Source organism: Rattus rattus, chromosome 5 (genome assembly GCF_011064425.1).
Source record: "Rattus rattus isolate New Zealand chromosome 5, Rrattus_CSIRO_v1, whole genome shotgun sequence".
NCBI classification, from domain to species: Eukaryota; Metazoa; Chordata; class Mammalia; order Rodentia; family Muridae; genus Rattus; species Rattus rattus.
This window is the reverse complement of record NC_046158.1, coordinates 78,957,109-78,970,220: the sequence shown is the minus strand read 5'-3', so window position 1 is coordinate 78,970,220 and position 13,112 is coordinate 78,957,109. Positions and strand designations below refer to the sequence as shown.

The following is a 13,112-nucleotide window of genomic DNA, read 5'->3' as shown; positions in this document are numbered from 1 at the left end:
CTCACTCTTTGCTGTGAATGTCTAAGCAACAGGGAGATCCTTTCTTCAGGATCCAAGGCAAAGCTCTTCAGGTTCTTGTTAATGCCTGCTTCAGACATGATCACTCGCTAACCTGGAATCCTTCATATACATGTGTGATAAACTGTTAACAGCTGCTAGACTGGGCAAGGTGATCAAAAGGAGGGGCATCTCTCCTTGGGGAGAAGACTCAAGAGAGAAAGACAAAACTCCCTGGTGGAAAACAATTTCTCTCAAGCAAATCATTTCCAACTTCCAAGTTAAGCGCCAAGAGGACCAAGTAAACCTCTTTGACAAACAAAACAAACAGTTCCATGATTTCAAACACAGTCGTCAGTCCAAGTCCAAAAATAAAACAAAAGCCAAAAAGGACACTGGACAATACCACAGAAAACAAACTAGAAAAACAAGACTAAGAAAAGGAGTCCTATAATCAATTTCCACAGATGCCTGATACCTTCAGTACCTGGCCCAAACTGCAACTTAACCTTAGCTGCTTCCAGGATGAGGCAGACTCTCTGTTCTCACCTCCCAATGGGATACCAGAGTGTACTCTAGAATACTTTCTCCTCCTAGAGCATCCTTTCGGGCCTGTGGCCTGTGACAATTAGCACTTCTGCCTGTCGCAAAACTTCACAGGACCCACAGCAACCACTGAGGGGACTCTAACACTTCTCCAGAGGGGGACTCAAAACCCTCCTCTGAAGCAAACTGAAACCCTCAGACGGCAGACACAGACAACACAAGAAAACATGAAACAAAGACAAGACATGACACAGAGACAAAACAGAAAGTAACACAGAACACAAAACACAGATTTGCTCGAGCTTACCTCCGAACTCTTCGCCAATTGTGGTCCGGGGGGAGTGCAATTCCTGGCCAATGCACCAAAATGTCGTAAGACCCCAGAGTGACCTTACCTCAGGAGTGCCAACCACAGAGCACATATTGACAAAGTGACCACTGCAATAGCATGAGGGTATAAAGTTTTTAATCCACATACGTGGGGTTGCTCATCCATGCAGGGAGAGCAACCTCAAACTCAAAAAGCACACAATTTTTATTCATTACAGATGGCAGACTTCAGCAACAGGATTAGCTGGCCTATAAAATATTCACTAACTCTGGACTATCTTTTGTATCAATTGTTCCTTCCTGGGGGAACTATGGACAAATATTTCCTACAAAATCTAAGAATTTCTTTAAATCTTTTTTCTTAACCCTATTCTTCATGTCCTGAGTGACTCCCTGAGTCCTGTCACAAAAGGTGACTGTAGAATTCTTGTCCCATCACTCACCACTGAGATCTGCGTCATCTGGGGAGAAACACACACCAAGCCTCTGAACCAAGGTCGGGCAGTCCATGGTTGCCAGAATTGGGAGAGCAAATGCTCCGAGGGGGGAGCAAAGGCTCTGACAAACAAGGAAGACAGGCCTGCCTATTCACAGGGGACGACATTCTCCTCCAGGAAACCTCTAAACAGCCGCATGCTGAGCGCCATTTGTCAATGATGGTGCAGAGTACCTGGAAGAGAATGGGGGACAAGAGACGTGAAGATGGACGCCAAGACAAGAATCTGATCAAGGCGACAATTTTATTTTTTCTCACGACTGAATTTATACCATAACAGCGGTAACAGAGGGAGGGGGGAAGTAAGAAACATTTACGCAGGACAAGGACAGTGTTCGTGTGGTCAGGGAATCAGCTGATGTTAAGAGGATGTGAGAAAGGTCACAGGTTTGTCATATCTATTAGTCAGCAGGATTTTGGTTTTTCAGAAAGGTTACAAGTTATCACATTGGGAATCTTAACGTCAGATGTTATCATATGATTATTCATCTTGACCACCACATTTGTATTAGTCTTCTGTGGCTGGCTAAATATTTTCCATGAACCTAGCCATACTTAATGCTAACCATAATAATAACATCAATAATGGGGGATTCAAGGGCATCCCTCCCAACACTCATATATTTGAATATATCTGTATATGTAAACATGTGTATATGCATATTTATTCCTAAATACAAACTCTTTATATATTACATATTTGTATATTTTCATGGCTGACGTTTTGTCAGTGAACAACTAATAACTTTGTTTTATGATTGGGAAGACCACATCTCCTGCTCCTTCACTTACACTGTTGCATGCAATTTCTTATGTTGGGTTGTTTCTCTGGGATTCCTACATGCATTTTGACATGTACATTAATGTGCTCTTTCTTCTGTTCTCATTTTGCTACTTATGATGTTTAGACTTTATGGTTATACAATCCATGGTCACTGGAAAATACAATCTCAAAGCAAAGTTTCCCATCCTCTGGCTCTTAAAATCTTTTTGGCCCTTTTTCACAATGTTCCATTTAGTGTTTTGTTTGTGTGTTTGTTTGTTTGTTTGTTTGTTGTTTTAGAGAAAAGTTGTAATCCTCCTTCCCAGAGTACCCTCCAACACGTCCTTATCCCATTTCTCCTCCCCAGTCTGTAAGAAGGTGTCTCTCCACACCCACCTTACCAGACCGCCCCATTCCCTGGGGTTTCAGGCCTCGCTAGGATTAGGTGCCTCTTCTCTCACTGAGGCCAGACCAGAGAGTCCTCTGCTGTATATGTGTCCTGGGTTCACACCAACTGGTATATGCTGCCGAGTTGGTTGCTCACTGTTTGAGAGACCTTGGAGGTGCAGATTAGATGAAAATGCTGATCATCCTATTGGGTCACCCTTCTGCTAAGCTCCTTCCAGCTTTTTCTTTCTTCAACCACAAGGGTCCCTGGTTTCTGTCCATCACTTTGGTTTAAGTATCTGCTTCGGATACTTTTAGCTGCTTCTTGGGCCTCTCAGAGGGCAGCCATGCTTGGATCCTGATTCTAAGCACAACATACCATCAGTAATAATGTCAGGCCTCGGAGCCTCCCCTTGAGCTGGATCCCAATTTCGGCCTGATCTCCTGTCACTTAGTCTCTTCTCCATTTTTGTACTTCCAGTTCTTTTAAACAGGGACAATTCTGGCTCAGAGCTTTTGACTATGGGATGGCAACCCATGTGTCCACTTGATGCCCTGACTTTATATTTAAGGTGGACTCTACAAGTTCCTTTTCTCCACTGTTGGCCATTTCATCTAACCAGCTACACCACTCATGGGCATGTACTCAAAAGATGTTCCACCATGCCACAGGGACAGGGGTTCCCATTTGTTCATAACAGGCCCCTTTTTCTCTGAGAGTCTCTCACCTCCTATGTTGCTGTTGCATTCTAGAGGGTCCTCCCACCTCATACCCCCCAAGGTTGCCTGTTTTCATTCTTTTTGCTGGCCTTTAGGACTTCACTCCTGCCTCCCCAACACCTTATTATGTTCCTCTTTTCCCATCCATTTACCCCTCCTAGGCAGATTCCTCCCTTCCTCTGCCCCAAATGATTGCTTTCTTCTCCCTCCCTAGTTAGATTGAGGTATCCAAACTTGGACCCTTCTGCCTATCAATTTTCTTGAGTTTCATGGATTATATCCTGCATATTCTTGGCTAATATCCACTCATTAGTGAATATATACAATGCATGTACATTTGGGTCTCAGTTAACTCACTCAGAATGATATTTTCTAGTTCTATTCGTTTGCCTGAAAAATCATGATGTCCTTGTTCTTAGTAGGTGAATACTATTTCATTGTGTAAATGTACCACATTTTTTTTATTTATTCTTCCACATGGAAATCTGGGTTGTTTCCAGATTCTTGGTATCACCAATCAGGCTGTTATGGACAAATGGGAACACGTGTCCCTGTGGCATGGTGGGGCATCTTTTGAGTATATGCCCGTGAGTGGTATAGCTGCGCCTTTAGGTTGATCTATTTCCAATTTTCTGAGGAATATCAGGATTGATTTCCAGAGTGGTTGTTCCAGTTTGCAATTCTACCAGCAACAGAAGATTGTTTCTCTTTTTCCACATTCTTGCCAATGTGTGGTTTTTACCTGAGGTTTTGATCTTCACCATTCTGATTGCTGTAAGGTAGTAAGTATTTCAGAGTTGTTTTGATTTACATTTCTCTGATCACTAAGGACTTTGAACATTTCTTTATGTGCTTCTCAGCCATTCTTAATCCTTCTGTTGTGAATTCTCTGTTCAGTTCTATACACTATATTTCATTGGGCTGTTTGGTTTTCTGGAGGATAGATTTGTTAGTTCTTTATATATTTTGAAACTAGTCCTCTATCGGATGTGGGGTTAGTGAAGATTTTTTTTCTCAATCTGTAGATTGCCAATTTGTCCCATTGACTATGGTTTTGCCTTGCCAAAGCTTTTTAGTTTCATTAGTTTGCATTTATCAATTTTGATCTTAGAGACTGAGCCATTAGAGCTCTGTTTACAAAATTTCTCCGTGTGTTAATTAGTTTGAGGCTCTTTCCCACTTTTCCTTCTATTAGATTCATTGTATCTTGTATTATGTTAAAGTCTTTTATCCCTAAACTTGAGCTTCATGAAAGGCAATATATATGGATCTACTTTCATTTCTATACCTACTGACTGCCAGTTATACCAACACCATTTATTGAAGAAACTTTCTCTTCTTCATTGTATTTATTTTTTGAAAATCATAATTATATTTTAACATTTTCTTGGAATTTTTAATTGGATTTTTAATTTACATTTCAAATGTTATCCCATTTCATATTTTCCTTTCAATGAAATCCCTATCCCGCTACTCCTGTGAGGTTGTTCCCCAACCCTTTCTTCCTCTTCCTACTTCCCTGCTCTGATATTACCCTATACTGGGGCTTCCAGCTTTGGCAAGGCAAAGGGCTTCTCCTCCCACTGATAGCCAACAAGGCCATGCTCTGCTACAAATGCAGCTGGCACCATGGGTATGTCCATGTGTACTCATGGATGGTGTTATAGTCCCTGGGAGCTCTGATTGATTTGCATTGTTCTTATGTGGTTGCAAAGCTCTTCAGGCTCTTTCAATTCTTCCTCTAACTCCTCCATTGTGGACCCCATTTCAATTCAATGGTAGACTATGAGCATCTGTTTCTGAATTTGTCCTGTACTGGCAGAGACTCAGAATCCCCAACTGGGGATCCATCCCATATACAGCCACCAAATCCAGTCAATATAGCTGATGACAAGAAGTTTAAGCTGACAGGAGCCTGACATAGCTGTCTCCATTGTATATTTTTGACTTCTTTGTCAAAGATCAAGTGTCTGTATGTTTATGTTTTGAATTCTGGGTCTTTACTTTTTTTTTCCATTCATCTTTTTTTTTTTTTTTTTTTTTCGGAGTTGGGGACCCGAACCCAGGGCCTTCTTATGGTTTGCTAGGCAAGTGCTCTACCACTGAGCCAAATCCCCAACCCCTTTTCCATTCATCTTTATTAAATTGGTTATTTCTTATTTACATTTCAATTGTTATTACTTTTACTCCTAATCCGTTGATTGCCCTGTCTGTCTCTGTAAAAATACCATGTGATATTTATAGCTATTGCACTGTAGTATAGCTTGAGGTCAGGGACGGTTACTTCCCAGTATGAACATACTTATTGTTCATATCTTATTGTTAATGATTTTTCTATTCTGGGTTTTTTTTCTCCATATGAAATTCATGTTGGTAAGTTTCCTAGATATATCTCTTGGCACTGTACTCCATACCTTTGCATTTTGATTGGCTATGGTTTTTGTTAGTTGAATCTGTCTGTAACAACAAAAAACTTCCCTGGAGAAAGGTGAAGATGATAATTATCTTTGGGAACATGGAAAAATATTTTTGTATTTGTGTTAATGATTATACTCATTTAGTGTTTACAGATTCTCCTCCAGTAAGCATAATTTCAAAAGGACTGATTAGATATATAGGTCTCTACTATTAAGTTTTGCAATCCTCTTATTGGGAAGGACATTTTTCCCCTTAGAAAATAATGGGACCTGCAAAAGTATGTGTACCACTGCAGCACCTGTAGAACTACTGTATTGCATTTTTGCTTGCTGTATTTCACACTTATCATATCTGGGTAAGATTGTTCCCTCTCTTTCTTGTTTTGAAGCTTACATACCTAATACCAAAAAAAAGCTGGTTTTCAGGAAGTAGTTTATTTTATTGCTTCACCTTAGGTGTGTCTCAGTCTGTTTCAGAAGTTCCAACCCTCAGAATCAATCGGGGCAACAGGTATAGGTTGAAAGTTTTGGGAGTTTCTATGATAGTCCTGGCTATCAAGTTAAAAGTGGGCTTCTCATATCTGTTATTACAGGTTTATTAAGTTATCTTTGGCTCTTCATGGGAGCACTATCAGTTCAGCTGTTTCTTAATGCTATATACCCATACTTAAATTACATGAATTACAATTTTGAGGTAAATAGTTAGTACTACTATTTGTCTAGCTTTTCAAATATCTATTAGGTATTCATCCATTTACCTCTTTCTTCTGAATTTACCTTATCAATTCCCCATGTAGCCTCCATTTTCTTACATCCACTCTCAGATAATCTGCATCCTGTGATTCCCTTTCACAGCCTTTCAACCTTCTTTGTATTTCTCTTCTTTTCCCTCTTTAAGGACCAACATTTTACACTTTTTCAGAACCAAGAACTTCTACCCCTTTCTCTCCTCTCTATGTTCATGCAATCCCCCTATCCTGATGAAGGTATTATTACATACTATCATATCATCTGTGAGTAGTATTTGAGTTCCTTTATTCCATCTTATATCCTTTTTATCTCTTTAGTTGTACAATTGCTGTGGCTAAAGTTTCATATACTAAGTTTAATAGGTATGGGGAGAATGAAAAGCCTTGTCATGTTCCTGATTTTAATATAATTGTTTGGAGTTTCTTTCCATTTAATTTGATATCGGTTAAAGGTTTGCTGTATGTTGCTTTATTACGTTTAGGTATATCTCCTGTGTACCTGATCTTTACTGGTCTTTCATCAGGCAAGTGTATTGGATTTTCTGAAAGCCTTTTTAGCATCTAATGAGATTATTATGTTGTACGTTTTTACTTTCTGGGTTTTTTTTTTTTTTTGATAGATTACATTGACAGATTTTCCCATGTTGAAACATCCTTGCATTTCTGATATAATGCCTACCTTTTGTGGTAGATGATCTTACTGATGTGTTACTGGATTCAGTTTTTGAGTACTTCCTTTAGTAATTTGGGATCAGCAATTCTCATTTTTTGTTGAGTCTGCATGATTTGTGTATCAAGGTGACTGTAACATCATAAAATGACTTTGAAAATGTTCCCTATGTTTGTATTATGTCAAATAATTTGAGGAATATGGATTTAAGTGCTTTTTGCAAAAATTACAATTCAGCTATAAAACACTCTACCCCAGAAATTTTTCTGGTAGGCACACTTTGATGATTGAATTATTTTTTGGGAGTTATGTATTCATTTATATTTTTAACTGATCTTTATTCAGCTTTGTTAAGTGGTGCCTATCAAGAAGTTTACCCATTTCTTTTCAGTTTTCCAATTATTTGGATTACAGATTTGAAGTATGACCTTTAGATTTCCTTGATGTTTGTTGCTATGTCCCCTTTCATTTCAGACTTTGTTAATTTGAATAGTATTTGTTGGTCTTTTAGTTAGTTTAGATCAGGTGTGGTCCATCTCACTGATACGGAAAGAACCAATTTTTTGTTTAGTTGATTCTTTATGTTCTCCTACTTTCTCTTTCATTGTTAATACTCTTCTTGAGTATCTTTGCTTCTCTTTGTTCTACAGCTTTCAGAGATGCTGTTAATTTACTTATATGAGGATATTTCCATTTTGTGTGTGTGTGTGTGTGTGTGTGTGTGTGTTTGTGTGTGTTTCCAATTAATTAACTATTTAGTTTATTTACCCAAATTGTGTGCTCCTTCCCACTACCCACTTACAGAATTATTTCCTTATACTGTAACTTTTGGCAGGGTACCTGTCAGAATCCTTCCACCTTGGATAGCAAGTCTTTACCAGATTATTCACATCCAAACCCACTGAGGCCAGACAACTCAACCTTGTGCCACAAATGTTCCATGGGCTTGGGAACATGCTGTCCATACTCTTTGCCTGGTGCCTTGGTATTTGGGAGCTCTCAGAGGTCCAGATTAGTTGACAACATTGATCATCCTATGTGGTTGCCATTTTCTTCAGTTTCTTCAAAGCTTCCCCTATCTTAACTTCCACATATCATAATGTAATCTCTAAATTAAATCAGAAAAGCACACAAACAGCACCCCATAACAATTCACCTCTTTTCCCTTGAGCTTCACAAAAGAAAGCTTGAAAAAATAATTGGGTCCATGAATGCTCTGCCTCAAACATGAAACTCTGATACTCTTCCCTTCTTCGTGATATGTACCAACATTCAAATTTCCGTGTTTCTTTACAAATCAAGTTACTATGTGCTTATGTCAGTCTTTTAAAATCTGCACTTATCCAGACATTGGTCTCCAATAACAAAATGTCTCTTGATTGTTTCAGCTAACTTATGAAAACATCCCTTTTCTGTAAAGAGTGTCCTGAAGAATGATCACTACAGCTTATTTGGACTGTCCAGTGAGTAGGCAGAAACATGTCTATACCGCATAGATCTCAGCAAAGCATAGAAATGGTGGAGGATATCACAATGCACTCCTAATCCAGCCCAAAGAATATGTATGATATGATCAATCTATTCATGTGAGGGGGATAGACAGTTTGCTAGCCAATATAATTGAATGAATGTCTCCTGGAAATCAGTCTCTAGTCTAGGCTACACCACCACTCTCTAATTTCCAATTGACAAAAGATAGAAGACTCCCACAATCTCTAGGACCTAATATAAGAGTATAAAAGACCTGAATAATTCAAATTCTTTGATGATTAATGAGGCTGGCACATGGAAGCTAAAGACATTTATATAGGGTATTTCATTATCACACATTTTTTTTCAAATAATATAAGCTTTCAAGAATCTTTAAGAATATACGTACTTACTGTTTGAGACAGAGATTTTTTTCTTGATTTACACTGAAAATATTGGAATTGAAAAGATAATAAAATTTATGAAAGATTGAGTAAAATATTTTAGTAGCCCCATGATTTTCTGTATTTTTAGTGAATATGGTAGTCTCTAGTACTTCCACTTTCTAAAAATTAAATTGTATGTCAAATAGTGTTATGTTGCCTGTGCATTTAGTAAATAGTTTCAAAAATGCCTCTAGTAATGCAGGATCATTATAGAAGAGATGCTTCTAAGCAGACAAATATGTGTTGTCCTGTTCTGGTCTGGAATCCCGGGACAAACTTGTGATGAGTTACTAAGATAATTGGTCCCTCAGTCGTACCTTGAGCTATCCGTTTCATGCTGATTCGCATGTGACCAAAAGGAATCCACTTTCCACGGACTTATTAATTGGCTGGTCACAAATGGATAATAGTCAGTCACAGCCAGGACAGGTGATGATCATGAGACCTTCCTCACAGCAAACAAAAACGTCAATGGGATTATAACCTTCACACAGTAGTCAGTCTTACCTGGTACACTGGAGATGTCTTTGTTTACTCTGCTTAAGTTTATTGTGATTTATTATGTATCCAATCTCAGGAACCAAATGTCACATACAGAGGACCCAATAGTAGTGTCTTCTGTTATAGTATTCAAGTATATCTTCAATGATAATATATATATTATTTTTAAACCAATTTGAATTATTAATTGGATTAATAATCTCTTCTTTAATGAATATTTCTATAAAAGAAGATATTCAATATTACATCCAATGTATATTTCAGATATAGTATTAAAATTAGAACTCATGTATAGTACAAATTTTCAAATGAGCTTCAAAATGATGTCTGTAATTTCAAAAGCTTAAAAAAAGTGCCATCTCTAAGGTCTGACCTTGGGTATTTGGGGGTCATTGTGCTTGTACTAAATACTGAGTGAAATGAGCCTTTCAGCTGTACTCAGCCCTAACTGGTTTCCAATGATTTGCATACATTCACAACCCATCTTTGTGAACTCTTCATATAGCCGTCACATCTTGAGCCATTATCACTGCAGTCAAGATCATCATGGACAGGAGGGACACTGTTCTGTTCCATGGGCTCCTGTTGCTCTCGTTTCAAGGTAAAAATGAGAATTGCACTATTACACAATGTATCCTGTTGACTGGTATTTTGGAGGTGTCCTATTTTTTAATGCTTAATTATGTGGGCATTTATTATATCTCTACTCCTAGGTGCCAGATGTGACATCCAGATGACCCAGTCTCCATCCTCCCTGCCTGCATCTCTGGGAGACAAATTCACCATCAGTTGCAGCGCAAGTGATTTGGCCTGGTACCAGTTGAAACCAGATGGAACTACTAAACTCCTGATCTATTACACATCGAATTTACATGCAGGAGTTCCATCAAGGTTCAGTGGCAGTGGGTTTGGGACAGATTATTCTCTCACCATCAGCAACCTGGAGTCTGAAGATATTGCCGCTTATTATTGCCAACAGTTTAATAAACATCCTACCACAATGATAGAACTCATAACATAAACCTCCCTGGAGGCAGAAATTTGCAGTTTGCCTTCCCAAAATGTTCCTCATGGTGAGTAACCCACTGAAACTGTACCTCAGATGTCAGAGGAGTTTTATCTAAGTTCATGAAGAGTCATTTGTTTTGGTAAGTGAGGCTAAAACAGTCCTCTCTGTGCCTATCTTCCTTCCTCTTCATGTTCAGCAATACAGAGTACCAATGTCTTTGTGCCTTAACAGAGGACACATTTGCTTCCTTTGAGGAGTCTTGAGTTGTATCAACAGTGGAGATGCATACAGAAGTATGGATGCGACTAGAATGGAAAATTCCAGCACACATTATTTCAATGTAGAAAATTAGCCTAAAAACACCAGTATTTAAAGGCAGAGATTTATTAATGTAAAAAGTGACAGTACATAGGATTTCTAGTTTTCTTACAACAGGTACATCACATGTGTCTGAGAAAAGGAAGGTGGCCTAACCAGAACTCCCTGCTCGTCTTGAAATTGTATCAAAAGGATTTTGATTCCTTTGCTGGTCTTCAGCACTTTACACAGAATTCTTCTGGATCCAAAGTTCACTATTTTGTTTATTAGAATCAAACAATATTGAACCACACTAATAAAACTGTTAATCACACTCTGTGGTATGAAATACAGATTTTTATAAGTGAAATCACTGATAATGAAGGGTTGTTTTTAAAATGCTTCCAGAAGAAGTATTAATGAAAAATAAAAAAATATAGAACAAAACTGATCTATATTCTCAATCTTGCTTCCCTTCTTCCTCTCCTCCCTCTCTCTGTCTTAGAAACTTAGTCTATTATTTGTTGATATATCAGTTTTTGTATTTTCTTTCTTTTTTTGTGTGTTTGTGAGTTTTTGTATTTTCATGATATCCCATTCATCTATTTATTTATGTACCTACATGATGTCCCATTCATTTATTTTTTAATGTATGTACAATATATATGAAATTAATTATTTTAGTTTTATGAAAAGGGAACAATGAAATCAGAAATTATAGTACCACACTTCTAAAACCTTAGTTATTTTATTAATTAACATAATTTCTTGAATGTCTTTGTGAACTATTAAAGTTTCTACATGAATATTATTTGCATTACATTGAGTTCATGCATCCATATGAAAAACATATATTTAAAAGTGGTTCATTGAGCTGGAAAGAATGTCACCTGGTTAAGAGCAATTGTTGATCTTTAAATAATGATTTGCATTAGCTCATTCCCCAACTTCTTAACACAGCAGTCACATCCTAAGCCATTGTCATTGTATTCAAGACCCATCATAGAAATGAGGGCCAATGCTAAGTTCCTTGTTTTCCTGTTGCTCTGGTTTAAAAGGAAAATAGTCTAACCTGGGAATTTAGCTGTTGCACAGTGATTTCTGTTGACTGTCATTTAGGAGGGATCCTCTCTTTTCAGGCTTAACAATGTGGGTATTTATTATGTCTCCACTCCAAGGTGCCCTATGTGACATCCAGATGAACTGGTCTCTATCCTCCCTGTCTGCCTCCCAGGAAGACAGAATCAAGATCAATTGTAGGACAAGTCAGGGCATTAGGAATTATTTAATCTGGTATCCGCAGACACCAGATAGAACAGTTAAGCTCCTGATCTACTACACGTAGAATTTACACTCAGGAGTCCCATCAAAGTTAAGTGACAGTGGGTCTGAAAAAGATTATTTTTTCATAATCAGCTACCTAGAGCCTGAATATATTACTACTTATTATTGTCAACAAGATAGTAATCATCCTCCCACAATCATGCAACCTATAACGTAAAGCTTCATGAAAGCAGAAGTATCCAGGTTGACTGCCCTATATGTTCCTCATGGTGAGTCATCCTCTGAAACTGTATTTCAGATGTCATATGAGATTTAGCTAGTCTCAGGACAAATCACTTGTTTTGGTAGGAGAGGCTAAACAGTCCTTTTTGTACCTACCTTCCTTCTTCTTCGTGTTCAGTATTTTTGAAAAACATATTGGTGTTTTGACTATTATGTGACGGGAGGAGTTTCTTTTCTGGTCCAATCTATTTGCAGTTCTGTAGGCTTCTTGTATGTTTATGGGCATCTCTTTCTTTAGGTTAGGGAAGTTTTTTTTTCTATTATTTTGTTGAAGATATTCACTGGTCCTTTGAGCTGGGAGTCTTCACTCTCTTCTATACCTATTATCCTTAGGTTTGATCTTCTCCTTGAGTCCTGGATTTCCTGTATGTTTTGGGCCAGTAGCTTTTTCCGTTTTACATTATCTTTGACAATTGTGTCCACGACTTCTATGGAATCTTCTGCTCCTGAGATTCTCTCTTCTATCTCTTGTATTCTCTTGGTGATTCTTGTATCTATGGCTCCTTGTCTCTTCCTTTAGTTTTCTATATCCCGGGTTGTTTCCCTTTGTGCTTTCTTCTTTGCTTCTATTTCCATTTTTAATTCCTTCACCTGTTTGATTGTGTTTTCCTGGAATTCTTTTAGGGATTTTTTTTTTGATTCCTCTCTATAGGCTTCTACTTGTTTGTTTATGTTTTCCTGCTTCTCTCTAAGGGAGTTCTTTATGTCTTTCTTGAAGTCCTCCAGCATCATGATCAAATGTGATTTT

At 38.0% G+C, this 13,112-nt stretch overlaps 1 gene segment (V, D, J or C); it reads left to right on the top strand.

The window, feature by feature from the left end:
* The first annotated feature begins 10,038 nt into the window (after positions 1-10,038).
* LOC116900922 lies at positions 10,039-10,513 on the top strand. The segment is given in 2 exon segments: positions 10,039-10,093; positions 10,206-10,513. Coding segments are annotated over 2 exon segments (363 nt in total).
* The last annotated feature ends 2,599 nt before the right edge of the window (positions 10,514-13,112 follow it).